A 22322-nucleotide genomic window follows, 5' to 3' on the forward strand; every position below is an offset into this window, starting at 1 on the left:
TCCATATATATGTATTAGCATATGGTATTTGTTTTTCTCTTTCTGACTTACTTCACTCTGTATGACAGACTCTAAGTCCATCCACCTCACTACAAATAACTCAGTTTTATTTCTTTTATGGATGAGTAATATTCCATTGTATATATGTGTGACATCTTCTTTATCCAGTCATCTATCAATGGACACTTAGGTTGCTTCCATATCCTGGCTATTTTAAATAGAGCTGCAATGAACATTGTGGTACATGACTCTTTTTGAATTATGGTTTTCTCAGGGTATATGCCCAGTAGTGGGATTGCTGGGTCATATGGTACTTCTATTTTTAGTTTTTTAAGGAACCTCCATACTGTTCTCCATAATGGCTGTATCAATTTACATTCCCACCAACAGTGCAAGAGGGTTCCCTTTTCTCCACACCCTCTCCAGCATTTATTTTTTGTAGATTTTTTGATGATGGCCATTCTGACGGGTGTGAGGTGATACCTCATTGTAGTACTGATTTGCATTTCTCCAATGATTAGTGATGTTGAGCATCCTTTCATGTGTTTGTTGGCAATCTCTATATCTTCTTTGGAGAAATGTCTATTTAGGTCTTCTGCCAATTTTTGGATTGGGTTGTTTGTTTTTTTGATATTGAGCTGTATGAGCTGCTTGTAAATTTTGGAGATTAATCCTTTGTCAGTTGCTTCATTTGCAAATATTATCTCCCATTCTGAGGGTTGTCTTTTTGTCTTATTTATGGTTTCCTTTGCTGTGCAAAAGCTTTTAAGTTTCATTAGGTCCCACTTGTTTATTTTTGTTTTTATTTCCATTTCTCTAGGAGGTGGGTCCAAAAGGATCTTGCACTGACGTATGTCATAAGTGTTCTGCCTATGTTTTCCTCTAAGAGTTTGATAGTGTCTGGCTTTACATTTAGGTCTTTAATGCATTTTGAGTTTATTTTTGTGTATGGTGTTAGGGAATGTTCTAATTTCATTCTTTTACATGTAGCTGTCCAGTTTTCCCAGCACCACTTACTGAAGAGTCAGTCTTTTCTGCATTATATATTCTTGGCTCCTTTATCAAAAATAAGGTGACCATATGTGCATGGGTTTATCTCTGGGCTTTCTATCCTGTTCCATTGATCTATATTTCTATTTCTGTGCCAGTACCATACTCTCTTGATTACTGTAGCTTTGTAGTATAGTCTGAAGTCAGGGAGTCTGATTCCTCCAGCTCCGTTTCTTTCCCTCAAGACTGCTTTTGTTATATGGGGTCTTTGGTGTCTCCATACAAATTTTAAGATTTTTTTGTTCTAGTTCTGTAAAAAATGCCACTCATAATTTGATAGGGATTGCATTGAATCTGTAGATTGTTTTGGGTAGTATAGCCATTTTCACAATGTTGATTCTTCCAATCCAAGGACATGGTGTATCTTAACACCTGTTTGTATCATCTTTAATTTCTTTCATCAGTGTCTTACAATTTTCTGCATACAGGTCTTTTGCCTCCTTAGGTAGGTTTATTCCTAGGTATTTTATTCTTTTTGTTGCAGAGGTAAATGAGAGTGGTTCCTTAATTTCACTTTCAGATTTTTCATCATTAATGTATAGGAATGCAAGAGATTTCTGTGCATTAGTTTTGTATCCTGCTGCTTTATCAAATTCATTGATTAGCTCTAGTAGTTTTCTGGTAGGATCTTTAGGATTCTCTGTGTATAGTACCATGTCATCTGCAAACAGTGACAGCTTTACTTCTTCTTTTCCAATTTGGATTCCTTTTACTTATTTTTCTTCTCTGATTGCTGTGACTAAAACTTCCAAAACTATGTTGAATAATAGTGGTGAGAGTGGGTAACCTTGTCTTTTCCCTGATCTTAGAGGAAATGGTTTCAGTTTTTCACCACTGAGAACAATGTTGGCTGTGGGTTTGTCATATATGGCTTTTATTATGTTGCGGTAAGTTCCTGCTATGCCTACTTTCTGGAGGGATTTTTTTTTTTTTTATCATAAATGGGTGTTGAATTTTGTCAAAAGCTTTTTCTGCATCTATTGAGATTATCATATGTTTTTTATCCTTCAGTTCGTTAATATGGTTTATCACATTGATTGATTTGCGTATATTGAAGAATCCTTGCATTCCTGGGATAAAACCCACTTGATCATAGTGTATGGTCCTTTTAATGTGCTGTTGGATTCTGTTTGCTAGTATTTTGTTGAGGATTTTTGCATCTATGTTCATCAGTGATATTGGCCTGTAGTTTTCTTTATTGGTGACATCTTTGTCTGGTTTTGGTATCGGGGTGATTATGGCCTCGTGGAATGAGTTTGGGAGTGTTCCTGCCTCTGCTATATTTTGGAAGAGTTTGAGAAGGATAGGTGTGAGCTCTTCTCTAAATGTTTGATAGAATTCGCCTGTAAAGCCATCTGGTCCTGGACTTTTGTTTGTTGGAAGATTTTTAATCACAGTCTCAATTTCAGTGCTTGTTATTGGTCTGTTTATATTTTCTATTGCTTCCTTGTTCAGCCTCGGAAGGTTGTGCTTTTCTAAGGATTTGTGCATTTCTTCCAGGTTGTCCATTTTATTGGCATAGAGTTGCTTGTAGTAATCTCTCATGATCGTTTGTATTTGTGCAGTGTCACTTGTTACTGCTCCTTTTTCATTTCTAATTCTATTTATCTGAGTCATCTCCCTTTTTTTCTTGATGAGTCTGGCTAATGGTTTATCAATTTTGCTTATCTTCTCAAAGAACCACCTTTTAGTTTTATTGGTCTTTACTATTGTTTTCTTCATTTATTTTTCATTTATTTCTGATCTGATCTTTATGGTTTCTTTCCTTCTGCTAACTTTTGGGGGTTTTTGTTCTTCTTTCTCTAATTGCTTTGGGTGTAATGTTAGGATTTTTAGTTGAGATGTTTTTTGAAGTAGGATTGTATTGCTCTAAACTTCCCTCTTAGAACAGCTTCTGCTCCATCCCATAGGTTTTGGGTCATCGTGTTCTCATTGTCATTTGTTTCTAGGTATTTTTTGCTTTCCTCTTTGATTTCTTCAGTGATCTCTTGGTTATTTAGTAGTATATTGCTTAGTCTCCATGTGTTTGTATTTTTTGCAGATTTTTTTCCTGTAATTGATATCCAGTCTCATAGCGTTGTTGTTGGAGAAGATACTTGATACAATTTCAGTTTTCTTAAATTTACCAAGGCTTGATTTGTGACCCAAGATATGCTCTATCCTGGAGAATGTTCCATGAGCACTTGAGAAGAAAGTGTTTTCTGTTGTTTTTGGATGGAATGTCCTATAAATATCAATTAAGTCCATCTTGTTTAATGTATCATTTAAAGCTTGTGTTTCCTTATTTATTTTCATTTTGGATGATCTGTCCATTGGTGAAAGTGGGGTGTTAAAGTCCCCTACTATGTTTGTGTTACTGTTGATTTCCCCTTTTATGGCTGTTAGCATTTGCCTTATGTATTGAGGTGCTCCTATGTTGGGTGCATAAATATTTACAATTGTTATATCTTCTTCTTGGACTGATCCCTCAACCATTATGTAGTGTCCTTCTTTGTCTCTTATAATAGTCTTTATTTTAAAGTCTATTTTTTCTGATATGAGAATCGCTACTCCAGCTTTCTTTTGATTTCCATTTGCATGGAATATCTTTTTCCATCCCCTCACTTTCAGCCTGTATGTGTCCCTAGGCCTGAAGTGGGTCTCTTGTAGACAGCATATATATGGGTCTTGTTTTTGTATCCATTCAGCCAGTTTATGTCTTTTGGTTGGAGCATTTAATCCATTTACATTTAAGGTAGTTATCGATATGTATGTTGCTATTACCATTTTCTTAATTGTTTTGGGTTTGTTTTCGTAGGTCTTTTCCTTCTCTTGTGTTTCCTGCCTAGAGAAGTTCCTTTAGCATTTGTTGTAAAGCTGGTTTGGTGGTGCTGAATTCTCTTAGCTTTTGCTTGTCTGTAAAGGTTTTAATGTCTCTGTCGAATCTGAATGAGATCCTTGCTGGGTAGAGTAATCTTGGTTGTAGGTTCTGCCTTTTCATCACTTTAAATATGTCCTGTGACTCCCTTCTGGCTTGCAGAGTTTCTGCTGAAAGATCAGCTGTTAACCTTATGGGGATTCCCTTGTATGTTATTTGTTGTTTTTCCCTTGTTGCTTTTAATATTTTTTCTTTGTATTTAATTTTTGATAGTTTGATTAATATGTGTCTTGGCGTGTTTCTCCTTGGATTTTTCCTGTATGGGACTCTCTGCACTTCCTGGACTTGTCAATCATTAATTCTTGAACCAGGCTTTTGTGGCTCAAGGGAGCCCTAGGAGACTACAGCTTTTCTACAAACAAGAGGCAGGCAGAGGACTCTGTGGTGGCAGTGGGGCATCTCTCTCAGGAAGGCCCCATAGGGTCCTGCTCGGTTACACTTTCGTTCAACAACACTGATGGAGCAGCTGCTTGCACTGCACACAGAATTGGTGCTGGGGTTATAAAGTGAAAATAAATAGACAACATCCCTGTCCTTATGGAGAAGCTTTTAAAAAGGAAATTGAAGGATATTAGGCAGTGATGAGGGCTAACAAAAAGAAAATAAATCAGGGCAAGCTGAGCAGCGCAGGGTGGGTTGGGGCTTTGTTTAGTGATGGGGATGAGGTAGGTAAAGGGGAGGAAGATGTGAAGGGCTGAGTAAGCACGATGTTGGGGTGCACAGGCCCCAGAACTCTGTGTCCTCCTGGGCACCAGGACTGGGTGCGCAGCTGCATCCCTGTGTTCACCAAGCAGTTCAGTCCTGGTCCAGCTCAACCCCCAGAGCACTCGGCCATCACAGCACTACCTGTGTCCTGGTTTCCCCCAACAGGGCCTTGCAGCCACTCTGCTGGCTGTGCTTCTAGCCAGATGTGCTAAAACAGAGGAGACGCAGCGATCCGTAAAACAGCACGTCCCCAGTCAAGCTGGGGGAGTGAGAGCACTTTCTGATTTTTTTTTTTTTTCTGGAGACTCGGGATTTAAATTGAACCCAGCGCAGGACAGTGGGTTCTGTGTGTGACAGTGGACAGCCACACCTGTGAAAGGGGAGAGACGTGAGTGGTAGTGATGGCAACGAGGCACCCAGCAGTGGGAGATACAGAGGGTACCCAGCGCCAGCTGACCTCAGTCCTCCCCAAGTGCTGACCCCTGTCACTGGGCATGACATCTCCAGGGCCTGCCAGCACTGACATAGCAGCCCAGGCAGAAAAGCTCAGCATCTCAAGCTCGAGGGAAAGGAGAGGGGTCAGCCATGGCTAGAGTGGTGGTCAAGGGTGTGTGTATGTTTCAGGAGTGTAAATGCAGAAGCTGGATAGATGCTCCATAGGCTACTTCTTGATTCACCAGCACTCTTAGACCCAACTAATCTTTCTTTAATTGGAATACAAAAGGCTATGCCTTGCAATCCCAGAATGGCAGTCATGATGATCAAGAGTGATTCCCAACCCTTCTGAAGTTGTTCCGCCTACTCAACATCCCCTCCCTTTGGCATATTTGCTATTTGAAGACAAAAGCAAGTTAAATTAATTTTGTGTTTTCCCCCACTGCTACTGGGACTTGCTAGTGTGAAGTCTTGGGACAGAACAGCTGCCGTTCACAGTCAAGCAGTGGGTTCACCTGATCAATACTGCATGATGCTAACTGTTATATTCCTTTTTGTTACAGCCCCAGCCCCGAAAAGGCAAAAATGTGACCACTGGACCCCGTGTCCCCCAAACACCTATGCCTACCGGTTGCTCAGTGGGGGTGGCAGGGACAAGTATGCCAAGATCTGCTTTGAGGATGAGGTGTAAGTACTACAGTGGGAAAAGAAAACCTAGCTCTCCCACTTGGTTCTTCCCCTTCTCTGAGGCTGACCAAGCAGCAAGTCTGCCCCAGGAGAGAAAGGCATCTTCTTGACCTCAGGCAGAGGCTGGGGGGCATCCGAGGGGAAATGAGAATGCATGCTGTGCCGAGGGTGGGGAGGTGGGACCCGTAGATTGCTTTTATGTGTCCCGTGTTGAACTTTCATTTGACAGCGGTTAGCAAAAACCTCAGTACATATTTTGTACTCTAGCCCTTCAAAGTCAGGGAAACATCAAAACTCAGTGGATACGGCTGTCCTTGCATTTGGGTTTTGATCCTCACCCTCATGGGTTAAAGCCAGTGTCGTCTCTCCCTGCAGCCCCTACCCCCCACGTAGCTTGGTTCAGCTTCTGTGCCACTGCCTTACCCTTGACAGCCCAATAAACCCTGGCACTTGGAAGTGTCCTAGCCCAGTGTATTCCATGGCTAGGGCTGCCATAACAAAGTACACAGACAGGGCAGTTTAAACAACAGACATTCATTCTCTCTCAGTTCTGGAGGCCAGACGTCAAGATCAAGGTGTGGGCAGGGCTGGTTCCTTCTGAGGCTGCAAGGGAGAGTCTGTCCCATTCTCCCTCCTTGGCTTGTAAATGCCGACTTTGCCCTGTGTCTTCACAGCGCCATCCCTCTGTGTGTGTGTCTCGATCCAATTTTCCCCTTTTAAAAGGGACACCAGTCATTTTGGGTTAGGGTCACCCTAAAGACCTCATTTTAACTCAGTCATCTCTTTAAAGGTCTATAGCCAAATAAGGTCACATTCTGAGGTTCTAGGGGTTAGGACTTCACCATTTGAACTTTGAGGGAACACAGTGCAACCCACAACACCAAGCTTAAGGATGGTTTGGGCGATTAAGTAATTATTACAAATGAGAGAAAATGTGGTCTGTTCCTAACCCTGAGTAGGAAGTCATTCCCAATTATCCCACCATTTCCCCCAAACCAGGCACACTTTCCCTTTTTTTGTTGGTTAGCTGTTGCCCACAGCACTCGGCACTTGCTGCATTTCCACCCCTCCATTCTCAGTCCCTTGGTCTCTGCACGTACCTTGTTCTCCCAAGGAGCGGGCAGTGCATTCAGAGAGGGGGTCAGATTCAGCTTCGTACACCTTACACAGTCCTGGCATATCCCCTCATTCAATATTTGGGAGTTGGGTAGAAATAGCCCCTTTGCTCTGCAGGTCCATCATGTCTCTAAGGTCCCCTTTGCTCTGCCGGACAGTTTGTTGATAAACATTCATCCACCGATGAACTCCAGAGGGTGAGGCACTCAGCAGAGGGACCATGACATGGAACATGTGGCTCCTGCCCAAGAAGCTGACGTCACAGTTCAGGGTTCTCTGCCTCAACCCCATGGACACCCTGCATGGTAGGGGCTGCCCTGAGCATTTCAGGGTTAGCAGCACCCCTGGCCTCCACCCACTAGATGCCAGAGAATACCCATCCTCCCCACCGGCTGTGGCAACCACACACATCCCAGACATTGTCACACGTCCCCTAGGTGGCAAAATCCTACCCCCCACCCCATTAAGAACCAGTGGTATAGTTGGAGAGAACAAACAGAGTTTGCAAATGTCCATGGTAAATGCTGTATGGTAATTGTGTGTGTGTGTGTGTGTGTGTGTAATTTCAGAGGTGATGCCCTGATGAATGGGATTGTCATTGAGGTAGATTGAAAACTGAGCAGGAACCCTTGGCAAGGAAGAGGCGGGAAGACCTGGGAAGGGTGGGGACAGTGGGAGGGGGTCACTCATCCAGAATCACATCGCCAGAAGGGGATTATTCAAGCTCAGATCCCAGAGCCCAGGATTTGCCCTGCTCCACAGTGCCTGACACCTTCTCCTGACCATGCATAGGAGCTACTGCATCTCACCTGGTGCAAACCAACTCACGTATACTTTAACTTCATAGAACTCTGTCTGAGGTAGGTACCATTATTATTCCCATGATACAGACAAGGCAACTGAGTCACAGAGAGGTTCAGTCACTTGCCCCTCATCACACAGCTGTTAGTGACAGAGCCAGGATTCCACCCGGGCAAACGTAGGGTCTGCTGCATGGACCAACTTGAATCCAATAGTCTAAAGGAACAGCTAACCCTCTCTATGAATGTGTAGAACCAAAGGTAGCTTGCCTGCTTCAAACAGTATTCTAGATGTTTTTCAGAATTCAGTGCAGAATAAAGCAGGATAAGCACAAGCAAAAGCAAATTAAAAGGAACAGGAATCAATGAGGCCAGATGCCAAGACACTTGCTGTGCCTCTAGTGTTGTGTTTTCTTGTAACAAGTCCCTGGAACAGAAAGGATGGGTTGCAGATAGCTCGTTGTTTTACAAATAAAATATACAGGTTTGGGAATTCCCTGGCGGTCCAGTGGTCAGGACTCCGTGCTTTCACTGCCGAGGGCCTGGGTTTGAGCCCTGGTCGGGGAACTGATATCCCACAGGCCACATTGTATGGCCTTAATATATATATATATATATATATATATATATATAGAGAGAGAGAGAGAGAGAGAGAGAGAGAGAGAGAGAGAGAGAGAGAGTTATATATTTATAGAGTTATATATTTATATATATATCAGGTTTATGTAGAAAGACAAGAGGTTTTCTGCCATTTGCTTCATCCCTACAACCAGCATGCCCTGGGCACCTGCAAACATACCTCCCCCAGGGACAGCCCTCTCCATCTGTCAGTAGAGTCCCCCTACTCACTCACACCCATACCTCTAAACAGCGGGTTTACATTACAACTTCCTTGTTTCCGGTTTTCAGCATTATCAGCTGCCCTGCCCCTCGGGAGGTCAGCTCTTTTCCACCATCACCCAATTCCTGTCCTCTTCCCTTACCGTTGTCCTGATTAAGTTACTATACTGTCATCATGGTTTGAGCAAACTTCATCCTTTACATGATTATGACTGTGAAAATAAAATTCAGAGAGTTTACTTGATAGGAATATTTTACCAAGGGAGAACCCAACTCCTGGCAAACAAGATTTCCAAATGGAAGGCGGTTAGGTGGCGTGGCGCTCCATGGCCACGGCTCGGCTTATAAAGTTTGAATGAGTAAGTGCAGTGTTTTCTAGTGTGGTTTGTTACTAGAAACTTATGTGCCGTTGCATTGCATGAGCTGACTTGTTCATAACTGCAAGGTCATGCTGACATAAAGAAAGCTTAGGTTTTGTTTAAGGTCAGAGTCAGCATTTGGGGGACGTCAGGGCAGTTTTAAGTTTGGGTTTGTGACTGTGAGGGTCCATCTAGGGATATATTCAAACTGTGGCCTCCAGTTTGGTTTTTTTTTACTACTTCTTACTTAATTAATTAATTTGGTTGCACCGGGTCTTAGCTGTGGGCTCCTTAGTTTGTGGCATGCGAACTCTTAGCTTCGGCATGCATGTGGGATCTAGTTCCCTGACCACGGATCGAACCCGGGCCCCTGCATTGGGAGCACGGAGTCTTAACCACTGCGCCACCAGGGAAGTCCCTCCAGTTTGTTTTTTTTCTAACGGGACTAAACAGAGGTTCTACATGACTGAAGCATGTACAATAATTACGTTTCGTTTACTGTTGGCTCACTTGGTTTTCCATGAAGTTACATCAGTTTAATCCCTAAACTTTCCTCTGGTTAAAATAAATCTCTCACATCAGACATTTACCAACTTCACCCGTGAAGCTTCTGTCCCTCTCCAATCGGCCAGGTTACCCTGCAGCTACCGTGCGGCTGACATTCGGGGACCCCTCCCCACCACCATCCTGGGGATGACCTTTGCCTCCCTCTCTGTAGCTGGAGTCCCTGTTTCCTGGATACAGCACCTTCCACTTTCTTAGTTTCCGCCCTTGTTTTGCTGGAGCACATCTTCCAATAACATCCTGAGAAAAGGGTATAAGGGGAGGTAATATTTTTAAAGATTCTTCATGTTTAAAATGTATTCATTCCCACCAACGATTAACTGAGAGTTTGGCCGAGGATAGATTTCTCAATTATAAATAGCTCCCACTTTGAATTTTGAAGTCTTTGCCTGGAATTAAGTGACTCTCACTCCGGCAATGTTTGAGTGTGGTGACCGTGAGAATGCACTTCTCAGGTTTCTAGGGGCAGGTAGTTCATTGGCCAAGAGTTCCAGTTGCTGCATTCTAAAATCCATAGTAGGTTTGCTGGAGGCCCGGCTTCCCCTGGCTGCTCCTAGCCAGTGACTGAGACCTGTTACAGAAAAAATTATTCATGACACTTCGTGCAAATGGTCAGGCCGACTTTATTCAAGGGGGTGATGGCAGTAAGCATAGGGACCACTCTTGTGGGGTCTTGTAGGGGAGAGAGATTGGATTCAACTCCAGACACATCACGGGCAAGCATTTACAGCCAAGGAGCAGGGTGGAGATTGTGGATAGAAAATTACTAAGAGGAAACATCAGGGTTGAGGGGATTCTGGCTAAACAGGTTAACAAGATTCTTGCTGAAGGCGGTACCTGGAGGGTGGAGGAGGATTAAGAAACTGATTTAATATGGATGGCCATCACATATCAAAGGTGGGGCTTTCTGGTTAAACCGACTTAGCAGAATTCTTGCTAAAATTGGACAATGCAGAGATGAGCAGAAGTCCAAAAGTCAGGCCTAGTTTAAAAAGAGCTCGGGGGGCCTGAGTAGAGTTTGGTCAAGGAGAGAATCCTTATCAGAACCTTGAGATACCAGGCAGCCCCATTCCTGGGCCACACAGGCTCAGCTGAAGCCCAGCTTGCGTTCCAAGATGCCCATTGGCCTTGCCGAAGTCTCCTGAGACTGCCTGGCCGCCTAGGACATGCCCACCCCAGCTTTTTCCCTTTCCTCCCCTTAGGGTCAGGCTTGAGTTGGGGTCTGACAACTCGCCCTGCTTAACCCCACCCCTCTCACCTTCTCTCGTAGGTATTTCCCCTAATAAAAATTCTAGCTCATTTAACCCTGTTTTGGTATCTGCTTTTCAGAGGACTCAGATTAACACAATGAGAATGACTGTTCCCTCACAGTCTGTCCAGTAAGGCATGTTGACTAATATTTTGAGTTTTGCCATTCTGAGAGAAGAAAGTTAGTCTCAGATCAGTGTTTTATTGCTCTTGCTGTGAGTGAATCCAGGGTCTTTTCATGCTAAGAATGGCTGTACAGTCAGCCCTCCCTCCCCATGGGCTCCACATCTGCGGATTCAACCAACCATGGATCACATAGTATGTTTATGATCCATGGTAGGTTGAATCCACTCATGCAGATCTCACAGATACAGAGGGCCGGCTATGGAACTTGGGCACCCGTGGATTTTGGTATCCGTGGCAGGTCCTGCAGCCAATGTCCTGCAGATACGGAGGGATGGCTGTATGTATTTTCTGTGAACTGTTTATATCTCCTGCCCATTTTTATTCCTATCCCTGGGCTTTTTTAATTGATTTATAAGATTCTTTATGTATTAAGGTAGTTAGCCCTTTTGCGTTATAAAACTGCTCTCCATATTTTGTCTTTTCATTTTTTAGATGGCATGTTAAAATATGCTTATGCTGTCGTTAATACCTGACCTTTAACAAAGCAAAGAAAATACACACCATATAGTGAAAGCAAAAATTAAAATATTTGACAAGCAGCAAAAACAGAAAACAACCCAATTATGAAGTTATCATAAAGAACAAATATATCTCACATATATTAAGTGGCCTGTAAAAATGCCAATTAAAAGGAAGCAATTCTTAGATTGAATCACAGCACATAAACCCCAAATTATGCTGTATATTAAAAATGCATACATACAAGATAGTTGAGGTCACAGGGAAAACCACTGCCCTGAAAACTGGAGAGACAGGCAGATTCATCAAATCACAGATTACCTGGAGCAGGGAGCTCAGCTGGATCTAGCATCCAGTAGGAACCCTTAAAGGGTAAGTGAATAATTGCTGGAGACTGAGCTTGGATGAGCTTGAGAGATTAACTCCTGGAGGCCAAGCCTTGGAGGAGCTCCTACACCTTCCTGAGTTTCTCCTCCAGGAGCCCTACCAGGCTTTCAGAGGGAAGACTGAAGAAAAATCCCCTCATGCTTCTGGCGGTGGGAATGGGAAAGTAGCCATTTTGAAATATGTCCCCAGTGCTCTGTTCTTCTTAGCAGGCTTGTCTTCGAGGGAAATTGTTTTACCAGAGTCTAACCAGTGAAGGTTTTACCAAAGACTAGCCAACCTGGGGGAGGGAAATACCCAACTCCAGGCCCCTCTGGCCTTCCTGTCTCCCCTAAGGAGTGAAAGAAAAAAAAAAGCCACTTGTGAAGGCCACGGCTCAGGGGCACAGGCTCACTAAAAGACTGAGACCTAATCACAGGCCTATGGAACACTTCCTCATTCCTGACGTCTTACTACCACATAATGGGGCTCCTGTAAAATAACAAGGGATTACAGCTGAAAAAAACTGAAAGTCTCAAACCCAATGTAAAAGAGTCTATAGGGATACCCAAGAAAGAGAGGAGAAATGTTAGCCTCTGACACCTACGGCTACAGCAAATAGTAAACAGAGCCTAACTCCCTGCCAGATGAACATAACATTCACACTAAAGACCTATTTACCAAGTATACCATGTCTGGCTTTCAACAAAAAATAACAAGACGTATGAAAAGTAAAAAACCACAGTTTGAAGAGACAGGGAAAGCATCAGTACCTTGCCCAAATATGGCAGAAATTTTGGAATTAGCATACCAGGAATATAAAACAGCAATGATTAATATGCTAAGAGCTGCAATAGAAAAAGTGGACAGAATACAAGAACAAATGAGTAATGTAAGCAGACAGATGGACACCCTAAGGAAGAATGAAAAAGAAATGGTGGAAATTAAAAACACCATGACAGAAATGAAGAACTCCTTTCATGGGCTCATTAGTAGACTGGACACAACCAAGGAAAGAATCATTGACCTTAAGGCTATGGCAATAATACCTCCCAAACTGAGAAAAGAGGAAGAAAAAAAATAATTAAAAACCTGAAAAATAAAAAAGAACAGAATATCCAAGAACTGTGGGACAACTACGAAAGGTACAATACATGTAATAAGAATACCAGAAAAAAGAAGTGAGAAAGAAACAGAAATATTTGAAGTAATACTGCTGAGAACTTTTCAAAATTATCCACAGACACCAAACCACAGATCCAGGAAGCTCAGAGAAAACCAAGCAGGATAAATACCCCCAAATGTACACCTAAGTAAATTGTATTCAAACTAGAGAAGATTAAAGACAAAGAGGAAATCTTGAAAGTAGCCAGAGGCAAAACCAACAACAACCACCAAATAAAATGAAACAAAAAAAAAACACTTTACTTATAAAAGAACAGGGTAGGAATTACATCAGGCTTTTCTTCAGAAACCACGCAAACAAGAAGACAGTGGGGTAAAATATCTAAAGCAAAGTGGCTGTACCATTTTACATTCCTATCAGTGTATGAGAGTTTCAGTTAATCTGCCACTATATTCACCAGCGCTTGGTATGGTCAGTCTTTCTAACTGTAGACATTCTAATAGGTATGCAGCAGTATCTGACTGTGATCTTAATTTGCATTTCTCTAAGAGCTAATGATGTTGAGCCTCTTTTCATGTGTTTATTTGCTGTGTGTATACCTTACTTTGTTAAGTGCCTATTCAAATCTGTTCATTTTTAATGGGGTTGTTTTCTTATTATGAATTCTGAGGTTTGTTTATGTGTTTTGTATTCAAGTTCTTTATTAAATATATGATTTTCCTATAGATATTCCCAGCTTGTTTCTTGTGTTCTTCTCTTAACAGTATTTATCAAAGAGCAGAAATTCTTAATTTTAATGAAGTCTAATTTATCCATGTTTCTTTTATGGAGCACGTTTTTCATGTCATCTCTAAGAACCTTTTGTCTAACCCACAAAATTTTTCTTCAAAGCTCTCCAAAGTTTCTTCCAAACTTCTAGAAGTTGGATAATTTTAGGTTTTCCACTTTATATAATATGATATACCCATGTTGAGTTAATTTTTGCAAATGGTGTGAAATATGAATTGTAGTCATTTAAAAACATGGCTACTTAATTGTTCTAGCTCTACTGTTGTTCTTTCTCTACTGAATTCTTTTTGCACCACTGGCAAAAATCAAGTGACCATATACGTGTATATCTAATTCTGGACCCTCTATTCTCCTCCATTTATCTGTTTGTCTGTCTTTTCACTATATGCAGTAATTTTGATAACTATAACTTTACAGTAAATCTTGAAGTTCAATATTATAATTTCTTCAATTTTGTTCTTTTTTTTCAAAATTATTTTGACTATTCTAGATTCTATTTCCATATGAATTTTTGAATCAGCTTATAAATGCCTACACAAAAGCCTACTGGCTTTTTTCTTTTTTTTCTTTTTGAGATTGCATTAGATCTCTAGATAATTTGGGGGAGAATTGACATCTTAGCAATATTGAGTCTTTTACTTACCTCAATTTATTTAAATCTAATTTGTCTCAGTAATGGTTTGTAGTATTCAGTGTATGCATCTGCAGATACTTTCGCCATATTTATCGCTAAATATCTCATACTTTTATGCTATTGTATATATTTTTTAATTTAAAATTTAAAAGTTAAAAAAATTAAGTTTAAAATTTCAATTTCCCATCATTAGTTGCTAGTATGTAGAAATACAATTGACTTTTATATAATGATCTTGTATCCTGCAACCTTCCTAACCTCACTTATTAGTTCTAGTAGCTTTGTTGTAGACTCCACTGGATTTTCTACATAGGTGATCATGTCATCTACAAAAAAAAAAAAAAAAAGGCAGTCATAACACTTCTTTTCTAATCTGCATGCCTTTGACTTCTTATGAAGATAATATATCATTGATTTTAAAACTTGACAGAGGATGCATGCACTCATACAGATGCACACACACACACACACACACACACACATGCTCACACACACACACACAAAGATCTTCAGTAATATTTCACATTTCCAAGAAGGTCAGTCTTCTTCCTGGTTTTAGGACACAATCCCCTTGAAACTGGCATTTCATATTCTCCAATTTAAAAGTAAAAATTAAGTGAAGTAGTGTAAGGGATTTATTTAAGGGGATAATCAGGGTTACATTTTGTGGTTGGATAGAAGCATCTCCAGGTGTCCACAAAACCTCCGTCAGAGCACTGATGGGGAGAGGATGCATGGAAGCTGATACCAGAGTTGGGTCAAACCCATCTCTTATTCATCCACCTCCAGCCAGCCAGTTTGAATGTGTCCTTCATGTTTGTCAACCCTTCTCTTGTGTTCTTCGCATCCCATCAACTGTCGAAACCCAGCAAGTATACATCTTCAGTATCTCTTTACTTTGCCATCTCCTTTCTCATCCCACTTCTCATCTTGTTCATGGTCTAGTAAGCTTCATCATACTATGAAAGTAACCAGGTTTTGTGTGTGTGTTTGTCTCCAGACTTTCTGGCTTCTAATCCCTTCTACTGGTTGTTGTACTCCATATTTATAAAGTGGGAAAATGAATGCCCGCCCATGAGGAGGTTGAGGATTCAGTGAGAGAATGTTTGCAAAGAGCCCGTGCTAAACAAACACTGGTGTTTCCTGGCCATTTGTATAAATTATAGGACTAAATGCAGTTTCCAGGTTCCCTGAGGGACTCAGACTGTAGAGATGTGTGGGGATAGATGTGTGGAGCGAGTGTAGGGGTGACTTTCAAGGGAGCTGGGTCAAGGCCAGTACGTATCTACAAGGAAATGGTAAGTGACAAAGGATGGACAGTAATTTTGCCAAGAGAGGATCTTACAGAGCAGGGAGGGCTACTCACTGCTTGGTGAGAAAGGAGTTCTTTGACCGATGCTTATCTACATTTCAGGCTCATAGGAGAAAAGACTGGGAATGTGGCAAGAGGAATAAATATTGCCATTGTCAACTGTAAGTTATTAAATGTTTTCTTTAAAACTCCTCTAAAAGCTCTGTGATTGGATATTCAGTGGTACCTTGGGTTTCTTTATGATTTTTGCACACGATCTAGTCTAGGTTTATATTTTAATGCATTTTAAGAGTATATATTTAACTATTTTTTATGGTGCCTCACTTTAGAGATTTCTGGTTCTACCAAAAAACTGAAATCAAATATAAACTGATTTTAAAAAAAACGAAGAAGGACCTGCTGAATTCAGAGCTAAAACCAGATCAGCAGACCTGGGGGTACAGACACCCTGGAGTTGGGCTTCACGTTTGCTCTGATTCCTGGTGGCCCAGCAGAAGGTGACACCAGTTCCTACCTTTGTCTGATAAAAGGGCCTCAGGGAAGCACAGCCTGCCCTCCTCTTAGGCCTGGAAAGAAAAAAACACATCTGTCACTATTGCCATCGGGGCCCCTGACAGTAAGAACTGTAGCAGGTTTGGGGAAAGGGTTTCCCTTGGCGTCTGTGCCTATGAGCAAGGTGAGCACATAGTCCAGTGACAGAGGGCTGCAGGAACCTGAGGGAAATGTGCCTGATCTGCAGGAAAAGCTACAGGGGGCAGCAGAAAGGGCTGAGTGGGGGCCCTGGTGTTTGTGGGAAGAGGCAGGTGCACTGGGAAAGAATGTGGGCGTGAATCTAACTGGAAGCAGGTGGGAGGGATGCTCTGGGCAGCCGGTGTGAGCCCTAGCCTTCCTGACCCGAATCACTGGGGCCCCCTTCAGGGAAGGCGGTCCTTTCCTTCAGGTGGGACCACGGCAGTCATGCTTCCCGGAAAGAGACAGAGAAGGAACACGCTGTTTTCAGAATGTGCCCTGAGTCCCCATGTACCTTCTTTTAAAAACTGTGTCTCTCATTTCCAGATGTGACTGGGAAAGTATTAGCAACACAGTATTTTGATATGTACGAAGGAGGTAAGGAAACTCTTTTCCTCTTAAAATCAAAATGAATTATACACACAAATTAGGATAAAGAAAAACACAACCAAAAACATCAAACATTCTTATTTTGTCTCCCAAAAAATTTGCCAGAAGCAAATTTTTTCTAGAACTGTCTTCCATAAACCCTCGTGGTCTCTGAGTTCACGTATTAAAATTTGAAGACATTATCTAGAAAATGTCTTTTCTTTGACTACACTTGTCCTGGATCTTTTCCTTCTGCCCCTTCCTCGGATAATGGGAAAGAGAAAATATCTCTTTCTTTTTTTAAACCAAACATGTAGAATAATGTGATCAGCCTCCAGCCCTGAATGTCATCATAATTACTGCCGTGTTCACGGCGCTGGGCGTGGTGCACGCATTCCTGGAGCCCAGGGTGTCCATCCTCCTCCAACTGTCCCTCCATTCTGGACTCTGGATCTTGACTGAAGTTGTTTCTATTTAACACTGAGAATTACCTAAAACAAATCTTTATAAAGATAATGGAGAGGAACAATTAGAAGTGCCCGGATGCACTCGGGAACGATGCCGTTAATCATAACTACAAATACAAGCCCCAGTGGTAAATAACAGGGTTTGAGCTGAGCCTTTATTTCCTCTCTGTAAGAAACAGAGGGGTCTCTTAGCAAGGACTTACCCATCCCGGTGTGGTCTGTCATGTCTCGTATTTCTCCTCAGTGTCCTGGAGCCACTCGGCTCTTAGAGGGTCATGCCCAGGTTCGGTGTTTTCTTATTAATTGCAAAGAAGAGCCCACCTGTGTTGCCAAAGTCGTTGCCGGTTGGCTTCAGAGCTGATCACTAGAACCTTTATGATCCGATCATGCTGCTTGCCTCACATCGCCCCACCGTGGAAGCCACAGGCCATTTACTATGAAAGCGCTAAAGCATCATTTGCGTGGTGGAGAGACAGTTCTAGAATAAGAGGATTCAGAGCCCGGGGCACAGAAGCTGAGAGCAGAAGCACAGCCTCTAGGGCCAGAGTCTCAGCTGACAGAGAAGGTCCTAAGACTGATTTGAATTGACCCGGCAGATAACTCTGGACCGATGACGAATTTTATTCAGAGCGCTCCCTCGAACTCCCTGCTCTTCATGGTGACCCACGATGACGGTAGCAGCAGGTGAGTGCAGACTTGTCACAGCAGGGGCGAGAGTCAGGGAAGCCAGCGGGGGGGGGGGGGGGGGGGGGGGGGGTGCGGAGCATCAGGGCTGTCAGTGTTCCTCAGTACATCATTTAGGAGACGACAGAGGTCCAAGGAGAAGGATGCTTCTTCAGGGAAAAGGAATGGGAAACCATGAGGAACAGACTGCATTTCTAGAGAAACAACAAGCTGGTGGGGCACGTAAATCCTAGAAACTAAGGAATATTTCCAGGTAGCAAGACAAAGCCACCACTGACCATAAATAAAATAGCAAAGCTAACCCTTGGCCAAAGAGCTAAACCCAGGGTGGGACTTATACGCACGCACGCACACACGCACGCACACATACACGATGCTTTCACTAGGGAGAAGATGACCTGGTCAGTGTTTCTCCAAGCGTGCTCTCCTGCGCAAACGTGTGCGTCTTCACTGCCTAACTTCCGAGAACCCCAGAGCGCTTCTAGGCATCGTGAATTTCCGAGATGGGGCTACTGAACGTGGCATCTCCCAAATTTGTTTGAATTCAGATCTTATTCTTAAAAGAGCATCTTCCCAGATGGAAGTTCTTGGACATGTGCTTTGAAAGACTCAGATGTAACCCATTTAGGAAAATCTGAACTTATTTTTTCTTTTCCTTTCTGCCCACCTCCCTTTACTTTGCCCTGAATCGCATCTTTCTACAACGGTAGGATTCTTTAGGTTTTGTTTTTGTTTTTTTTTTTTTTCATTTTTGATCCTGACTTTTCTGAATACGAAAGGGACAGTTTTGACACTTGTTTTCATCTTTCAGCAACTTCTGTCCCCTTTATTGGTGGTCAGTAAACAGGAGGGCAGCAAGGACCGAAAACTATGCTGGCTGGGCTGAGGATGACTGAACCCCAAGACCCAGGGCTTTTCCGAATTGAGAATTAAAACTCTGGGCCCCAAACTGAGTCTAAAAGAGTCCTGGATGTGGCCTTATGTGTAACTAGAGATGTGACACACTCAGCCAGCAGGTGCGTTTCCCTCCTGCCCTGCACCCCAGGAGGGCAGGCGCTGCTTTAGAAACCTGTCCTAGGACAGACTGTGTCCTAGCACCACATACCTGAGTCTGCAGGTGAGACATTCACATGCTTCCCCCTTTGCCCCGCAGACTGAAGGAGGACGCTAAGAAGGCCATAGAAGCCCTGGGAAGTAAAGAGATCAGGAACATTCGGTTCAGGTCGAGCTGGGTATTTCTTGGAGCAAAAGGCTTTGAACTTCCTGCAGGAATTCAGAGAGAAAAGGTGAGTGCTTGCTAAACATCCCTTCCTGAAAACCAGTTACCATATGTCCTAGCAATTCCACTCATAGATACATAGCTAAGAGAATGAAAAACATACGGTCACACAAAAACTTGTACAAGAATGTGCTATTATTCACAACAGCAAAAAAGCAGAAACAACCCAAGTGCCTGATGAATAGATTTTAAAATGTATAAATAAAATACGGTATATCCACACACTGGAATATCATTAAGGCACATACAGAAATGGAGTACTGATATAGGTTATGACATGGACGAACCTTGAAAACACACTAAGTGAGGAAAACCAAACACAAAAGGACACATACTGTATGATTCCATTTATATAAAATTTCTAGATTTCCATCCAGAGACAGAAACTAGATTAGGGGCTGTCTAAAGGCTGTGGAGGATGGCGACTAGATTCGAATGGGTTTGTGCGTTCTTGTTCCTGGGATGAAAATGTTCTAAAATTGAGTGTGATGATGGCTGCATGCCTTTGTGAATATACTAAAAGCCATTGAATTGTACACTTTAAATGGGTGAATTTTATAGGATGTGAATTCTGTCTCAGCAAAGCTGTTATATTAAAAAGAGACATAAAACTAGAATTCCAAAGTTTAGAACGCATATTCTTATTCTTTTTAAGCATGAGTTTAAGGTGCTCCATTGTCTGTGAAAGAATTGAAGATGGAAAGCCTTAAAGTCAAATCAATCTGAACAAGGAACAAGTGTTCCTTCTGAGCAAGGAACACTCCGATTACCCTGAAGAAAATACATAGTCCTTCTCCCAGAGAACTGAAAACCAGACTTGAGAGTTGTGCCGTCCCATATGGGACGGCAGCTACTCGCCAGATTTGCAGGTTACATTTAAACTGATGCAAGTTAAAGAGAATTTAAAATTCAGTTCATCAGTCACGCTAGCCACATTTCAAGTATTCAGTAGCCAAATGTGGCTAGTGGCTACTCTACTGGGCACGTGGATTAAAGGACACTTACACCATAGCAGAAAGTTTTCCATCTGTTGAATCAAGTTGCTTCAAATATTGAGTCACATTGAGAGGAAATCACGTACCCTGAGTAGGTTGTAACAAATCCCATCCTAGGAAGTGATTCTCTTTTTGTGACTTTGCTCACAGCTGGCTCGCTGACCATTTGTTGATTAGATGAATGGATAAATTAACTCCTTTTCTTTCCTTTGCACAGGTCAACCACTCAGATAATGCGAAGAACAGGTATCCGGGCTGGCCCGCAGAGATCCAGGTAGAAGGCTGCATACCAAAAAGACCAAGCTAACATTGCCCGGCCTCAATAAAGGTGCCTTTTATGGACAAATGCATCCCGAATGGACCACACCTCTTAGCCAACAGTCAATATTTGATGAGTATTTTGGGTTTGTCGTCAACCAGCGGACCAAAATATTTTCCAGTTGTCTAAAATCTTGTCGCACAGACTTCTTATGCCAGTGTTTATAGAGTGAAGGTAGTGAGCAGGACAGGTGAAATGCATGGGAATTGTTGAAGGGGATGCAGTGACTTCCCCTTGAAAGGAGAGGACTGGGGGTGGGGGGGCGGGGAAGCAGCCACTGCTTGTCCAGATGTGGAGCCACTTTATGATTGGATCTATGTTTGATCCCTGTGGTCCAGACAGCTCTGCAGAGAGAAAACCTTTATTCCCCGATCACCGAGCACACCCTCCTTTCGGACATCCTGCCTCTCAGGATGAACAGCAGTCAGAGGGCTTAGCAACCTTCCTGGGTCAACCCCGGTTGAGCTCTTGAACTCCCCCTGCAGGTCCCTGAATTTACTCATTCCACGAATCTGGGTGCGCCTAACTCAGGCACCAGCGGTGCGGTGCGGTAGTGAGGATATTCCGTGTCCGCCTCCATGCTGGGGTGTCACTCCTGTGGCCGGTGGGACCTTGTCTAACAGGGTGGGGGAGAAGGATCTCTGACAGGTGAGCAGAGTCTGCTCTCGGGAGAGCCACTGTATACCCCAGGTTTCCTAGGAGACACACCATAGATCTACAGACCAAGGTACCCAGGGACTTGGGGTTGAGAAACTCAAGTCACTGCCAAGTGCCCATTCTAACCTCCCTCCCAAGCCTGGCTACCAGAAATGGTAGGAGACTTTGATACCAGCTTAAGAGTGCTTCTCTGAGCGTCCGGTTTCTCATCTATAAATAGAGGGATTGGGATAGACAAATGATTTTCAAGCACTTTTATCGGCAGGCCTCTTTTGAAAAACATGGCAGCACGCGGCACCCTGAATTTCAGCACCCTTGCAGGACCAAGCCACCCAGATCTCAGTGGCTGACAACAGTGCTGAGGTCTCCTTCGTGTAGCAGGCGCCTCATGGGGCAGCCGAGGCTCAGCTCTGGGTGCCCGGAGCCAGGATGAAGGAGCGTCCATCTCAGGCATGGAAGCCAGAGAGAGCAGAAGTCCAGAGGTCCCCCAAAGCTCCTGCCAGGACACATGTGAGCCCTCATCCTGGCACCCCTTTGCCAACCAGGGGGGACATCAACCTCGTGGCAGTGGGGGGTGACTGTCGGCCCCTCAGGGAGCCTGGGCCTCTCTCTGCAGAGGAGTCTGCAAACCACTGGATACGATCTTGGCTGGGGCCCTGTTATGGGCTAGATTCTGTTCCCCCCAAATTCATGAGTTGAGTCCTAACCGCCAGTACCGCAAAATGTGACCTCATGTGGAAACAGGGTCATCGTAGGTGTAGTAAGTTAAAGCAGGGTGACCCTCATTCAATGTGACTGGTGTCCTAACAAAAAGGAGATGTTTGGACACAAACAAGCAATCAGAGAGAACCCCTTTCTGGGCTCTGGATCACTTTGGAGGAGGCCTGGAAGCGGCGTCTGGAGAGCATTAGGGCATCGCTGAAAAGGCAGCAGCATGGGGACCCCTGAGGGCTGCAGGGGCTGGAGCAGGGAGGGGCGATCAGGAGGACCGCAGGCCCCTCTATAGGGGACTGTCACAGTGGGCGCATGTCCAAACCCATTGCATGTATAACCCCAAGAGCGACCCCAGGGTAAACCGTGGACTCCCGGTGACAATGGGTGGTCATGGATTGTGACAAATGTGCCCCTCGGGTAGGGGGTAGTCACCAGTGGGGTAGGCTGTGCAGGGGGGAGGGCAGGGCGTCTGGGGGAGCTCTCTGTACCGTCCCCTCAATTCTACCGGGAACCTAAAAC

The 22322-nt window shown here is 43.4% G+C and overlaps 1 protein-coding gene across 4 annotated transcripts in view; it reads left to right on the forward strand.

The window, feature by feature from the left end:
• The window catches only part of FAM3B (FAM3 metabolism regulating signaling molecule B), a 54414-nt gene extending 33784 nt beyond the window's left edge, over positions 1-20630 (forward strand). Inside the window, exons 1-7 of one of the 4 annotated variants that reach the window (XM_067737311.1) lie at positions 5710-5794; positions 15068-15146; positions 15693-15751; positions 16647-16697; positions 17752-17839; positions 18993-19125; positions 20331-20630. In XM_067737311.1, the coding sequence (XP_067593412.1) occupies positions 5728-5794; positions 15068-15146; positions 15693-15751; positions 16647-16697; positions 17752-17839; positions 18993-19125; positions 20331-20420 (567 nt within the window). In that variant the 5' untranslated portion in view covers positions 5710-5727 and the 3' untranslated portion in view covers positions 20421-20630. Of the gene's footprint in view, positions 1-5670; positions 5795-15067; positions 15147-15692; positions 15752-16646; positions 16698-17751; positions 17840-18992; positions 19126-20330 lie in introns of those variants that run through there. The other 3 variants (XM_067737308.1, XM_067737309.1, XM_067737310.1) reach the window with 3 other exon arrangements.
• The last annotated feature ends 1692 nt before the right edge of the window (positions 20631-22322 follow it).

This window comes from Pseudorca crassidens, chromosome 5 (genome assembly GCF_039906515.1).
Source record: "Pseudorca crassidens isolate mPseCra1 chromosome 5, mPseCra1.hap1, whole genome shotgun sequence".
NCBI lineage: Eukaryota > Metazoa > Chordata > Mammalia > Artiodactyla > Delphinidae > Pseudorca > Pseudorca crassidens.